Source organism: Melospiza melodia, chromosome 9, assembly GCF_035770615.1.
Source record: "Melospiza melodia melodia isolate bMelMel2 chromosome 9, bMelMel2.pri, whole genome shotgun sequence".
Lineage (NCBI taxonomy): Eukaryota > Metazoa > Chordata > Aves > Passeriformes > Passerellidae > Melospiza > Melospiza melodia.
In genome coordinates this window covers 16,270,258-16,285,661 of record NC_086202.1, presented here as the reverse complement: position 1 = coordinate 16,285,661, position 15,404 = coordinate 16,270,258, and the positions used below count along the sequence as shown (strand labels likewise).

Sequence of the window (15,404 nt, the reverse complement as noted above, 5' to 3'; positions counted from 1 at the left end):
ATGCTTTGCTTACAATTCATGCACAAAGGAATGCATGAGGCTGCACTGAACCTGACTGCTCATTCACACTCCCCCAGTCAAGGAGCATATTTCTTATTCTACACCTAAATACAGCAGAGGAGCCAGACTTTGAAAAGATTTAAAAATATTTATCTTCCCACAGTTTTATCCAGGTGGGATAACCTTACTTCCACCAAAGAAGAAGAAGAAGAAAAAAAAAGAAACAAAAAAGAGGCATCAAGGTATGTATGAAGAATGTCACTCTGGCTCTCTAAATCTTCACACCACAGTAGTTATTAAACCAAGAACACAGGTAATTCATGCACACAAACAAAAAATAAATTACCATAGATGCAGGCAGAGTGTTTCCAGAGGGACTTTCTTCCATTCTCCGACTGTTAATGAACAAACTGGAAATTTCTAATGTTTCATTGTGTAGGTTATGGAGCTGGACATGTCTGTAGCCTAAAGAGGGAAAAATCCTTCTGTAAATACTTTGCCACATCCGAGGACACAAGTCTCATAAATGGAAAAATCAAATTTGCTGTTTTTATAGCTACACTTTGCCACACAGGTAGGATTTGAAGCACTCTAATAGCACTGCATTAACACGCAGTACAACAGGGTAACACAAATCCTATTGATCATAGAGTGGCTCATAGAGCAACCTGCCTTTGTTTTACCATAATATTCAGTACAGTGTCATACATAAAATATCTAAGTATCAGAACACAAATGAAGCAAGGTCAAATTCTCAGTGGAAAACACGTGTATGGCCAAATCTCCTCACACAGCAACCCAGACAGTTGTGTGACATTAGAGTGGTACAAAGCAAATGTAAAAGAGCTACTGGCAAGATGGAAACTCTCTCCCCCAGGTGTCACACAATTAGTGATGGGGTTTTTTCACCCTTTCTCCGACTCCCCTTGAGCCATGGCTGTGAGAAGTGCAATTGCCCTCTGCACGGTGCTCAGCTGTTGCAGCAGTTTCTTGGGCAAAGGACAAGGCAGGAATGAAATCCCCCCAAGCTTCCTAAGGGAGCAGCCAGTCCCCTGGTGACACAGCCTCAGGATGGGAGCAGGTGTGTCCCACATGGCCCTGCCTCCACAACAGCACAGGACCAGACCTTTCACAAGCCACTGGGGCGGCTGCCAGCTCCCTGGGAGTCCCAGCTCAGCACTGCGCTGCCAGGCCATGGTGTGCTGTCTGGTATTTGCTCCCTGTCTCCTCTAGAAAAATGCAACTGATTAAAAATTTCCTTCTGGCAGGATTCAACCCAGGAATGTGCTGGACCCTTTTGGCTGAGGGTGCCAGCACTGTTCATGCTGTACCTCTCTTCAGCGCTTTCAGGGGAATGATCCTCTGTGCTGTGACAGCCGAGCAGTTGTTTTCAACCACGGCGAAGCGCAGAAAGACCAAATCCTCGAAGTGAACGCGGAACAGGAACTGCTCGTTCCACATGGGGTTGAGGGTGTTGCGGTGGATGGGCTTGGTGCGGAAGTGGCAGCTGTCCAGGGGCATCCCCAGCACGTCGATCTCGACGCAGGGGCTGCCCGTGCTGTTGCTGGGGCAAACGTTCTGGCCAGACACGATCTGCAGCAGAGGGAGGAGCACAGAGAACTGTTAGTGGGGCAATCCCTAAGCTGCCATGACCCTGAGCCAAATACTGCTCTGCACAGCCCTAAGCACAGTTTTACAACACTCACTTTTGGGATTGCCAGGGCAGTAAGTTCAAAAGCAGAGCTCCCTCAACCGTCCCACCCCCACCACCACTGCTATGGTATCTTTCCTCTGAAAAAATACAACTGTTCAAGGCATCTGAACATTAATCCACAATGAATGTACCAGTAATGCAGTCAAAAAGGATCACTTTCTTCTCCATTATTCCGGGGTGATGGCAGTGAGCTCTGGCTTGCTTTGGCATACACAACACAAGAATTAAGTGTGCAATTACCACAGCTGGGAAAATTCTGATTCTTATGAATTTCACTTTTCTGACACATTTCCTGGAAAGGACTAGCTTCTGAGAGTACATTTTTTTGGCCACAAATCCATGAATTATATATCTTGTTATATGACTTACAAAAAAATTTTTTTTCAAGACTCAGTACAGCTTTTCATAATGGCTTTTTGTGCAGCTTTTCAAGTGTTCACAAATGTGTAGAACATCAAGGCACATGTGTAATTTTACACAGTTGTGTAGTCCCAGGGAAAATGCTTTCAGGACTGAGTTTCAACAAATACTGTGAAGGAAACAGGGGAAGTAACTATGGATACAAATCAGCCAATGCAATGAAATAAAGACAAATCTTTGTTCCTTTCCTCTCCAATTTCTGTCAGTTAGGCTGGCCTTTGGAAGCAACATTGAAAGATTCAATCTTTTCATTTAGAAGCATAAAAAGTGACTACAATACTGGTTAAAGACTGTAGTTGTATATTGTCTACTTCTATCTGTTTGCCTGTATGAAATTCTCTTTTAATGTACTTACTGTTAAAGAATATATAGCCGGCTCCTTATTATCAAGATCTCTTTCCAATGGACAAAAATGCTGGTACATTGAACAGTTTTTATCCCACAGAACTGGAGGTTTCAGCACATATCCACAGCCACCGTTAGCCTCAAACATTGCTGCGTTGAGTTGCAGAGGAAGATCTGCAAAATTAAGGTAGCCAAAACTGACAGAGAGCAATGGTACAATGGAAAAACCGCAACAGTGAAGGCAAAGTCATGTTTGAAATATCTTTTTTAAACTATTTTAGTTATGTACTATTCCTGGTTTTCACAACTATCTGTGATTTATGTGTCCAACCTATCCAGTACTTACACAAAACTCTAAGAACAGTTCATTTTTTCCTTTCCATTGTCTTTATTGAGCTGTAGGGCTTGCCTACAACAGTTCTCTGGGAAGTTTCTAGGAATGTGCCCTGAACTGCATAATGAATCACAGAATCACAGAATATTCTGAGCTGGAAGGGACCCACAAGGATCATCGTGTCCAGCTCTTAAGAGAATGGCCCACTGGGGATCAAACACACAGCCTTGATGTTGTTAGCACCATGCTTTAACAAACTGAGCTAATGCCAGGTTCTGTAGAGCACTGTAGATGACCTAATGGATCCTCCATGGAAAATGTGAAGGAACACAAGATAGGATAGCAAATATTCAAAAAATGTTTTGACCAACATTAAACCAACATCCAAGGCAGCACTTCCAAGTGAAAAGTAGTTCAGTACTTTTTTATGCTTGAAATTATCAGGAAGGGATAAGAGTTACTTGAACTGGGAGAAAAAAAAAAAACAACCTTCATCAATAAAATAAAAATAAAAATGGAAGTATTGCTGTCCAGGCACTTCTGGGTTATCAGAGAACCTGGTGCACTGGCATAAAGCTCCTGGACTCTGAAGTCACTGCCCTCATAGCCCAGACTCTTGTGGTATGAACCTGCTTGTGGCTGGAGTGCAGGTACAGGAAGGTCCCCCTCAGGACAGCAGGGAAAAATAAATAGGGAAAATACAAATTCACAACTTAAGGCCTCCTGTCACATTTCCAACGCATTAAACCCTGTGTTTGTGCAGCCTTACCGTCTGTTTGGTAGTTCAGAGCCACGAGCTGCACGCCGTGGAGCCAGAAGATGAGGGGCTGGGGGTTGGAGGAGTCGATGCGCGTGGCAGCGGGGTAGGTCCGCAGGAGCTGGCAGGTGGTGTGCTGGATCAGCTTCTGGGAGTAGCGCCTGCAGAGCCGCTTGGCAGCGTTCTCATTCAGGGACGAGATGTGGTAGCACTTGGGAGTCCTTATGATGGCACTGAGGGAGGCTGGAGAGTTGTAAGGAGAGCAAGGATCTTCCCAGGTCGGCCGCATCGCATCAAAGGGACCTGGAAAATAAACAGTGCCCTCAAGGTACGGCTGCAGGTGCAGAGGCTCCACAAACGCAATGTTTTCTAGTGGAGTATGTGTGTGTGCTTCGGTTATGGTAGAAAAAGGTGATCCTGGAAAATGACACTACTCAGGACAAGTGTCACAGTCCTTCTGACACAGTAAGAACAATCCTTGAGAGGAAACACAATGTCCAAGTATTGAAATAATACCATGATTAGATGTGCTAACACGCACTTTCATAAATATATACCTAACTGGCATCTGTCAGTTAGGAAAAATTTAGGAATTAAAAATTAAGGAATAAAAAAATTAAATTAAGGAATAAAAAAATTAAATTTAGGAATAAAAAAATGAAATAAAGGAATAAAATTCCCTTCTTCTCATTTATGCATTTTACATGAGGGAGAGGCAAGACTGAAAGCCATCTGCTAATTTTCCAAACAGTCTACAGAGACTGCAGAATTTGGGGAAAAAGACAGCAAAATACTTATATGCTTTAGAATAAGGCACCACACTTCTTAATTTTTAGGACACTGGCCTCTAGAAGGAAATCTCTCCTGTCTGCTTCAGCCATGCCCTTGGGCTACAAGAAATACAACCCTCCCTGAGCCAGAAAATGAGTTCAAAATATCTGTTTATGGCACTCACTTGAAAGTCAGGGGATCTGGGTCTTACTCCCACTCCAGAGCCTTTCCTGTACTTTCTCTGTATTTCTTTACATCTGTTCCTAGGCAGAGGCACAATTTCCAGGTTCACAAACTGAATCACCTACAGAGTCTAATTTGCACAATTATGCATTTGGACTTGGCCAAATTTCAGGCCCCTAAATTCTACTTCAGACAATAAAAATTCTCTTCTGGACCAGCCCAGCAGTCCTGGCTTTCATTTGTACTTTGAAAATATTCACTTATGTCTTTAAAAATATAAATTTCAAGATACTTAAAATGTACATTAGTTTCAAATTGCTTATGAATTAGGGTCATCACATTTCTGATCAAGTAATCCTAATATTCCACACTCACCACTTCAGTTGTAATAGTGGTACTGTAATAGCTGCTGTGCTAACGGAAAACCATTCCAAAGTTTAACGTTTTACACATTGCAAAGTATTTGATCTTTAACAACTTGGTCTGCTACATGTGTTGGATTACAGAGTCATTCCATGTGACTGGTGAAAGAAGATGCTAACTTTACCTTTTCCAGATGCTTTGGCAAGAGCAGCTGACTCCCCAGGGCTCAGCCTGCCAGGATTGTTGCCAAAAATGGACTTCCTGCTTTTTCTTTCTTTTCCTCTGCTAGAGCCAGATGGGTTTAGAGTTGACAAGCCTATTCCCATAAATGCAAAATAAATGAGCCAAAAAACATGACCAAGAGGGCATGACATTTTCCACCATATTTTACATTATTTTTGAAGGTATGAATACTCTTGTTATATAGCACACAGGACAAACAGTGTATTTTCTCCACAATTTAATCTTAACATCTTTAAATATATACACACTTTTATATATGTATATATTATGCATGGTTTAATATATAATGCATATATGTATACATTTATATAATATATATAGAAACCCATATGAAACAATAAAATATACAATCCTCTCTGTGTGATATAACTTTTCTCCATTTTACTTTTTGGCTTGAAGAAGGTAAAGGCTTCCTATCAAATTACTAAATGGTCCAAACTGATACTAAAAAAATATGCAGTAACAGTCCCAATGTATTCATCCTAGGAATAATTTAAAAAAATAAAAATCTTTCCTACAGAAGTAATAAATCAGTAGCGAATATAATGAAATTAATCTAGGTTACAATACCTACATAATTAAATAAATGCAAGATTATGATTGAAAGATATAATATTATAAATATTATATGTCCAAATGCTGTTGGGTAAGCAGTTTAACTTCAAAAAATGTTTTCAGATTCCTCTTCTTCTGTTTATTTATACTTCAGTATTGCTAAATACAGTTAGGTGTGCAAAATCCATTACATATTTAATAGCCAATACATACTAGGAGTGGAGCTGGAAAGCTCTAGTATAGCTATTATTCAAACTTGTGCATTCTAGAAACATAATCATTGAAAGTCATGACCTGAATCCTGGTGAAGTAAACAGACTTAATCCCACTTAAGGTCAGTTTTTTTCTGTTGGCTTGGAGAGAGCACAAAGCAGATCAAAATTAAAGTGCACAATAATTATTCTGGCACCCACAGCAGTGAGATGTGGGATGCTCTCAGAAACCCAAGATGTATTTGTGATATGGAATGTAACAAAGCAAATACACTGTTACATGCCTAACTGTGACTCCTAAAACTTTCCACCTTAAGTCACAATAATTCACACCTGCCTAAAGACAGTTCTGGATTTAATACTAATATTTCAAACACAAATGTAAATCACCAAGAGGATACATTGGGCTCTTCTGATTGAAGTCTGCCCACAGCTGCAAATTTTCAGCTCTCAATCTCTATGGCATGTGTACATGTACTTACTAAAATTATGCACACAGTTTCAATGGAACTGCTTGGGTTAGTAAAATTCAGAACATACATAAATGTTTTCCATGTTGGAGATGTATTGTCTCTTTGGGCCAAAGCATACACATAAACCACAGAAGATGGTAGAAACTGGGATCAAGGAATATGAATTGAATTGGAGAATGAGGAGTTATGCACTGTGTGCTTCCAGCACTATTTAAATCCAGTTTTGAATGGATCAAATGGATTTGGCAAGTAAGATCCAGTTTCAAAGTCTTGTTGTGGAGACAGTCACTGAGGAAACAAACTGACCTCATACATCACCAGAGTGTAGTTGCAGAGCCCCAGGGCTGACAGCCCAGCGTGATGGCCACAGGGCACACTGCAGCTGGCAGCTTCCTTTCAGTCTCTCCCATGCTCTGCATGTTACACATCTCTTCCCACACACAAGCTCCATTTTTCACTCCAATTTAAATTTGACTTCAAAATAAAGCTTTACCAATTCACAGAATCATCAAATCACAAAATAATAGAGGTTGACAAGGATATGGAAGTCATCTGGTCCAACTCTGGTCAAAGTAGGATCAGCTCAGATTCCACCATACTGTACACAAATCCTACTGTACTACCACAGCGTCAGAGTAAATGTTCTGTGTTTCCCTACAACGCCTGTGCCATGTTTTTCAAGTTACAGAATTCAGTGCCCCTCTCATGTGTTAGACACAAGCACAGTGCTTTACTGCTTCTGGACTCAATCCAGAGGATTGCAAGCTTCCCTGCCCTGCTCCCTCTCACCACGCTAACATAACAGGTTAAGCTGTGATTCCCACCTTCTCACCGTGTGTTTCCAACCAACAGAAAGTCTGCAGGTTTGCAGACCTTAAAAGGGAATTTACAGCATTTTCATATGCAGGGTGCCCCTTTTTATGTTCACTTTAGTTTCCTGAGAAGTGCTATTATAGGGGCAAGTAATCTGATATGATGGAAATGATGGTGACAAATTTAATGCTGGTGAGCGCAGGTGGCTCCCTGCCCCCTCCACTTGATCGTGCAAATCCTGCTCTCATGTACTGAGTTTCTCTACTCATTGTGTAAGGATCTCAGCACCAAGGGGATGAGCCATGTGCCAGCAGCAGTGCTCAGGGGTGCTCCACTGCCCTCAGCTTGGGTGACCCAAGAGAACAGACCTCCAGCCTCCCAGATAATGGTGCAATGATATCCAACACACTGGAATTCAAGTTAAGCAAGGACTGTTAGGCCAAGGAGCACAGAAACAACAAGAGCCATGGTGGGTTCCTTGTTACCAGAGGTTTTATAAGCAAGAAATGTTATTTTCTACACATGATAAATTCTGTTTTGACCAGGGAACACTTAGGGAAGTCTGTGTTACCCAGTAGGTTACGGTAAGTGAACATTATGGTCCTTGTCCTTTTTTATAGTCACAAATCAGTGTTTAACATTTAGGGATGCAGGCAAGTGTAAACATAGAACAAAATTATATGAAGACAGAAGAAATAAAGTATTTACACAATTGATCAGACACTGACATGAATTCTACCCTCCCTATTTCCAAAACTCCTGCATTTTCTGAGCTGGTTAGGAACACAGGCACTAGAGCTCAGAGTCATGGATCTAGCAGCCTTGCTCCCATCATTCATGGGCAATACTGGGTAGGGCACTGCACCACATCTGTGCCCTCCAGCAATCAATCAGTGGCATGGTGGCCATGGAAGCCTACATTCCTCCAGAGGAGGCAGTATTCGTCTCAAAGGAGACAGAGTTCACTGGAAAAGTAATTTCTACAGCTTTATGTGTTCATCTGTGAAAAGAGATAATCTTCTTAATTGTTCTATTAATGATCCCTTTAGAGCAAGAAGAAGAAATCTGAGAAGGAAAGCAGGTATTTCTTTAATAACCAGTATTACATTAAAAATTAAATACTTCAAAGTTTTCTTAGAACATCAGAATTTTTTATGTGTCAAAATGCTTGGAACAACCCAAACTATCCCCATTTAATCTTGAATATCTTTCCTTAAAAGAAAATATTTTACTTGAAATATATCTCATTGCAGATTTCATTAAAAAGAGTATCAGATTTGGATATTTAGAAGGCATTATTTTTACAAGTGACACCTACAATTTTTGAAGTTATAAAAGAATGTCTGTCCATTTTTCAGCATGTTTATCTTGCCTATTTGACACTATTTTATGTTTGGTTAGCTTCTCTAATCTGATTAAAGTTCTGTTTGTGTAAGATCATGATTTGGCAGAATCGCTAATTTTTCCACAGAGAACCATTCCACTAAAGAGCAGATTTTTCATTCAAAACATTAAACATATCAATAAACAATAAATTCCCAATTTAAAAGTATTTATGTACATAGTATGAGCCAAAATATACCCAACCTCGTATTTCAGTACTGAACAAGTGCCTATCAGTGATCTCTTCAGTTATTCCCCCTCCTTTTCTCTGCAAAAGTTATTTCTTCCTAGTGTACAGAAGAAGATTTTCTGATTTCCATAACTGCTTCCATGAAGACTGAGTGAGTCTGCAAGCAGCTGCCCTCACTCACCCTGTGAAAAGGTGCTTTACCCCTGCAAATGGCTCCTCTCCTGTCCACTTGGGAAAGAACAGAAAATGCAGCTGGAGGCAAAGGTGAAACACACTAAAGAGACGTCACTTAAAGAAATGTGACACACTCTACCTTCAAGGCCTTAAGAATATTCTCCTTCTTAATTCAGTAGGTCCTTACATGGAAACTCAGAGCTCTTAAGATAAAGCTTTCTGTCATCTGGCTTTTGGCAGTGAAGCAGTTGTCTAAGTTTTGAAGACTGGCAAATTTCACTTTTGTAAACATTTTAATATGACAAACAGCATGTATTCACATAATTTATGAACACTGCTTCTCAGCCAGGAGCTGCTATTATGAAGACTACCAAATCATGAAGAAAGAACCTCCTCGACTACTTCAAACTAATTCAAAACATAAACATAAAGTCTCCAGGAGTTAGACAGCTTAAAGCAATAAAACAGGGCAGTGTACTCACCAGGGAACTTTACTGCCTGACAGTAAATGACAAGATCTGATAGCTCTGGGGCTATCTGTCTGCTTTCCTTCTTGTTCTGTGGAAGATAGAATTCTTCACCCAGCTCCATGTCGTAAACCTGAGTGATAATACCAAGAACATTTAATAACAGTATTACTGAATGCAGAAGGACTGTTGCATATCTTACTTAGGTCTTTGAAATATTTTATCACTTTCTTCCTATATGGTTTCTGTTCTCACCTAACAAATCTCCCTCCCATGTGCACATTTCTGATCAATACCTGTTACTGATTCTGCAGTAGTGTATAAAGGCCTTATTCAGTCAGTTCTACAAACATTTAGACAAAACAAACACATCCCTGTTGAGAAGAATCTACAAAACACTAAACAGCAATACACTGGTTCTTTTTCCAGATGATTTAATAAGAGGTGCTGTGATTATCTGATATCATAGTGCAGTATTTTAAACTTATTTTGAAGCATAAAGATGCTTAAGATTCAGATGAAATCTTCAGTTCCATCAATATTAATTTTCAGCCAAGCAGCCTATATATACTATAACCTCTGAGGACATTTCTTGAACAGTATGTTGAGCATTTGTTCTACTTAGGCTATTTTCTCTGGTGTCTGTCCATGCTTTCTATTGCTTCTCTTCATTAAAGTGCATTCGCTATCTCATGTCTCAGTTACCTAAACTGTCCAAATCCTTTTGAACCTGGTTATATATAAAAGTGCAGCTGAAAAGAAAGAGGGAAAAAGCAGAACTACCTTTCCTTTATTATTGTAAGTAGCACCATCAGCCTTCTTTAGTCGTTTGGCAGTCTCTTCATTATATTCAAACTGCAGTTTATCACTTGATAATTTATTCTCAGGTCGATCTTCAAGAATATTATCTAAAAATTAATGGGATTTTAATAAACATAAAGCCAAACAATTTCAACTGGAAATTTAACTTGAATTAAAAATATTTGTGGACAGTGTTGTGAATCTTATATGAATAATTAGATGCTAAAATAATGCATTTACTGGTCAGAGCATCATCCTCTAGTAGTAACCCTCTATTTAAAAATTTTATGCTTCGGTTTGGTTAAGACACTGCCTTTCCTTTAAAGCCCATCCTTTTGTGCTCAGAAGATCTTTACAACCAAACCATCTAATAAATTAAGTTTGCCATCTGAAAATAACTGGTATTCCTGAATAACAAAAAAATGCCAAAGACCAAGCACAATTAACCCCATCAAATATGTAAACATTTTGTACAGCAATTTTTGGCTTTCCTCTCCTTACTTTCATCATGTACAAGTATTTTTTACATCTACAGAAGTACCTCTTCAAAGCTACATATTTTTCAGAGAACCGTATGCCTCATAATGATGTGGTCTTTCAAAATGTTACAGCTGTCACAAAAGGAATGGTTTCAATTTATTCTTGATAATCCTGATGCTTTGACCATATTCTTTTTATGCATAACAAGTGTCACACATGCAGGCTTCTAACAGCTCCTGACCAGTTAACAATGCCATGTAGGAATATCTGCTTGCATTTATAATATGAAGTAGAAGCTATATATTCACACTGTCACATTGAACAGGCTGAAGATGCAGTGCTGATTTCATGCAGTTAAAATGCTCAACCAAGTGGCTTTTACCTTCCTGGCTGTTAGGAGCAGGAGAAGCATTAAGGACATCAGCTACAGGGAAACGAGTCAGAGAGGGAATAAGAGTAAAGGGAATTAAGACTTAGAGCCAGAGATATGAAAATTAAGTGTCAGCTGTAAAACTATTAGCCTTACACAAAAAAAAAGTATCAGTAAGAAAAATAAAACTGAATCTTTTTTATAACGTTTACAGACTATTATTTAGATTAGTTTTAACAAAATATTAAGATAATTAAAGACTTCAAAGAATAATCATTGTAATAAAGTAGTAAACCATGCTGCAGATTCCTTCACATACTGGAAGGTGTAAATGTTTCTTGCTAGCTTCAGATTTTTCAAACTTCCTATTAACTAAAACAGTGCTAAAAAGTCACTTACTGCAATGAGTTTGCAAAATTTTCTTGCAAATCTGTTAGCAAAGATTTGAGTTTTCACTGCAATTTACATCTACAGCATCTCCACCCTGTTGCTCACAAAGAGTATGCTCAAGTAGCCAGCTAGGCCAACTTTCCGGCAAAATGCAACTGAAGGCAGCACTGATATCAAACTCATAAATAACATTGCTATTCCACAAGCAGTGTCGAGTCTTGAACTTGTTAATTTTGTGCCTATTTTTAACATCACTAAACAGAGAAACAAGAGATGTAAACAAGAGACCACCTGGAAAGAACCCTGTGCTGCAGGACATGCTCGAGCCTTACATCTTCTCTGAATACAGCATCTAGAACTTAAATGGGTCCCCAGCAGAATGAAAAGTGCAGTGAGTGAAGCTGCTCACTCAGGAGAACATCCCCAGCTCTGTCAGATCAGTTGTCCATCTAGCCCAGTATTCCTTCTCAAAGTGGCAACAGAGCAACCAGCCACTAATCACCACCCCAACAACCACAATCACTGAATAATAGGGATGTTGGACCAAATACTGCTACCAATAACATTTGCTTATACATCTCTTCATGAATTTGTCCAATCCTTTTTTTTTAATATGCTGATGCTATTTGGCTCTGCAATTTCCCAAGGCAGCACATTCCAGAGGTTTACTACCAGCTGCACAAACAAATATTTTACCTATTTTAGACTGATCTTCCACTTGCTTTACTGAGCACTTGCTAGATCTAACGAGTAACATTCTGTGCTTCCCTTAATCCACCACTTCATGACTTAGTAAACCTGCTTCCTATTTACCCCTCTTCTCTACCAGCTGAAGAATTTCAGCCTTTTCAGACTCATGCAGACACTGCTTACCCAGCTCATGCCTGAACTAGAATATTCACATCTTATTACTACAGTTCTAACAAAAGCACTGTAAAAAACAAACAAAGAAATAAATATAGTTACCATCAGAGAGAGATTCATAGTCATAGTCATATTCATCTTCCTCATCTTCCTCCTCTTCATTGGTGGGTGTGGGGTTGCTAGCACCATTGTTAGCCTGTGCTTGCAAATGTGCCAGCTGGTGAGCCTACAACAACAGAAACACTACATCATTGCTAAGTACTTTTGAAGAGAAAAAGAGTTTTCATGTTTGTATCTTGTTTTGTTTCTATGAAAGCACTGAATATATTAAGTGAGAAATAGGTAAGATTGTTAAGATCACACTAAAATACCACTTTGGGAGTTTGAACATAAAGAGAAATTGCATTGCAAGAAAAACACTTAAGATATGAAACCTAATTAATTATGGAAATATGTCAAAGTTGCACATCATTCAAGACTATCTTTTTCCAGTCTGAGATATGCTGTTTCAGAAACAGTTAAATACTTTTTCAAAAGATGGAGAATATCTATATACTGGGTATGATCAGTGTGATTTACTCATCTGATAACAAGAATTTAAGTCTAATGCAATTGTGTTTACATTTTGAGTAATGGCAATTAGTTTTCAAGGATTCAATTGAACTGCTGAGTAACCACAGACATTATTAGATTAAGGCTACTTGAGATGCAGCCCTAAATTCTAGAAATCAAAAAGATTCTCACATGGGAATAAACACCATTTGAGTAGCAGAGTCTACCACAGAAAGCCAATTAAAAAATCAAGTATTTGACTGGCTTGAATTTGAAAAAAGAAACAAAGCAGAACTCTACCAAAAATGACTACATACTGTAAATACACACACATACTCAATGCATATGACTATTTCTCAATAAACATGAATAGTAAATGTTAAAATCTCAGAGAAAAAGATTTATTTATATTTGTCACACAGGGCATGTGGTGTTAATCATAATATTATGAAGTTTTATAAAATTAATAGACACTAAAATTTAGTTAAGCTGTAGCTATAATTTACCGTATCTGTTGTCTACTTATCTGAAAGCACTGGAATTCACTGTGAGTTATCCAAGCATGAATGTGCATTAGATTATTCTGCTGTACATTGGGATTAGCAAAAACTTCAAACACAAATAAACGATTTCTAACAAGAGTTGGGTCTCACTGCTAGCTGTTAAGGAAGGACTGTACCTTTTGTTTCAATATATCCACTGGAGTTTGATGGGCTTTCAGCTTTTTGTTTTTAAGCAGGATTTTTCTTCTCAGTTGACTGGGGGAAGGCAGCATGGGATCATCAGAAAAGTCACTCTCAAATAAAAACTTTGTCACCAACTTATCTCCAAATACACTCTGAAATATCAAGAACAGGTGATGTGTTATGGAAAGCCCCAGGGCTCGTGCTGGGAATACCTGAGCACAGTGCAGGGCCCACCTTGAAGATCTCGGCCATCTTGCGCTGCTGGGGCAGCGAGCAGTGGTTCTCTATGGAGATGATGACCGGCATGTCGGAGGTGATGAACGCGTTGCGATCGATGGCTTCCACCACCTCCTGCCAGAGACAGACAGAGGCCATTGAAAGAGCACAGCAGCATTCTGCAGCTCTCAGTTAACCTACTGCTAGCTGAGAGGGGAGACATCTGCCTTCCTCTGCAAGAAGGAAGAGGCCACTCTGTGCTTTCAAAGCAAGCTGGCATCTTGCTTTGAAAGCACAGAGTAATGCAAGCACGCTTGCATGACCACTTGTTACAACACAGGTGGTAGCACTTCTGTTACTTAGGTACCAACAAAAAGACAGAAAATCCCATTACATATGCTACAAAAACTAACTTGAAAGCATATTTACCGCTGAGAATTTAATGTCTGACATAATCTATAGTTTATATTCTGTTAGAATTTAGCCCATTAGAATTTTTATTTTTCTAGTAGGCAATTTTTTTTCCCCTTCGTTACAGAAAATATAACTTCTCATTTTTTTTTTGCTTCTACATGCATTACCAGCATACCTTAAAAGAGATCTTTGTAGTAAGAGTGTGCCCATGATAAATGATAGGCATCCCATCATCACCATCCCAGCAGTCCAATTCTATGCTTCTGCAGCCTTGTAAAAGAACCTAAAATGCAATTGAACAGTGTAAGCACATCTAAGCTACAGTACCATGCCATCAAGGCAGAGCTGAATGAAAGCCCAGTGATTCAGCAAAATTGCTGGAAAGAGCAATCTCTGTGAAGTGAACAGTCCGTGGAATGTACAGCCCCCAGCTAACTCCATTCCCTAACTGAATTCCTTATTTCCCATTGAAAAAGACTGGGAAAATTAAGCAAAGCATGTATATTCTTGGGAGAATTACCATAAAGCTTTGAAATTCATGGTATCATACAGGACACATGGAATCTGTTTGCAGCAGGTGGTTCTTATTGCATAGCTTAATTTTCTGAGAGAGGGAAACATTCCCATATTTTTACCTGCAAAACCACTATAAAGGAGCATGGCAATTTATTTCAGGTTGCTCTCATGACGACTTATGGAGAAAGCATCTGCAGTTTGTTTGCTGTTTTTTTTTGTTATTATTAGATTTATAAATAGAAGATAGTCTGAAAATGAAGTCTTAAGAAACTTCTATGAGAACAGTTACAATGGAAATGTTCCAGGCCATGTTAATCAATTATATCAAGCTATTTACAGCCATCAATTCATTCATCAATTTTTTAATTATTCATTTATTTCTTTTAGAAAGCCATTGCTAGAAAACTAAGGAAGCAAAGAGGAAGGATGAAGGAAGAGATGAGCTAATCCATCTTTTGGCAGCCCAGCTTATTATTGTGATCAGCATTTAGCATGCCTGTCATCTGTACTACAAGCTAATATTTTACTGAATAGAAAGATCCCAAAAATTAAAACCATTTCCAGCAAAACCATTCATGAACAAAGAAAAAATTACTTCTACTCAAAACCTGAATAATTTTATTTCAGACAGTTGTCCCCATAGCTGGCACTCCACCACTTCTCTGAGAGCCAGACACACTGAGCCAGACCCAAGTGCCCCTTCAGCTGGCAACAAGTA

At 39.1% G+C, this 15,404-nt stretch overlaps 1 protein-coding gene across 2 annotated transcripts in view; it reads right to left on the bottom strand.

Annotated features, from left to right (window-relative positions):
- Window positions 1-15,404, bottom strand: part of PLCE1 (phospholipase C epsilon 1) — a 138,795-nt gene that overhangs the window by 10,110 nt on the left and 113,281 nt on the right. The window contains exons 17-28 of one of the 2 annotated variants that reach the window (XM_063163514.1): window positions 14,346-14,453; window positions 13,775-13,891; window positions 13,534-13,692; window positions 12,405-12,528; window positions 11,061-11,102; window positions 10,181-10,305; window positions 9,413-9,530; window positions 5,072-5,203; window positions 3,583-3,873; window positions 2,490-2,653; window positions 1,332-1,593; window positions 347-465 (exon numbers count right to left, since the gene is read on the bottom strand). In XM_063163514.1, coding sequence (XP_063019584.1) covers window positions 347-465; window positions 1,332-1,593; window positions 2,490-2,653; window positions 3,583-3,873; window positions 5,072-5,203; window positions 9,413-9,530; window positions 10,181-10,305; window positions 11,061-11,102; window positions 12,405-12,528; window positions 13,534-13,692; window positions 13,775-13,891; window positions 14,346-14,453 — 1,761 coding nt within the window. The remainder of the gene's footprint in view (window positions 1-346; window positions 466-1,331; window positions 1,594-2,489; window positions 2,654-3,582; window positions 3,874-5,071; window positions 5,204-9,412; window positions 9,531-10,180; window positions 10,306-11,060; window positions 11,103-12,404; window positions 12,529-13,533; window positions 13,693-13,774; window positions 13,892-14,345; window positions 14,454-15,404) is intronic. The other variant, XM_063163515.1, reaches the window with a different exon arrangement.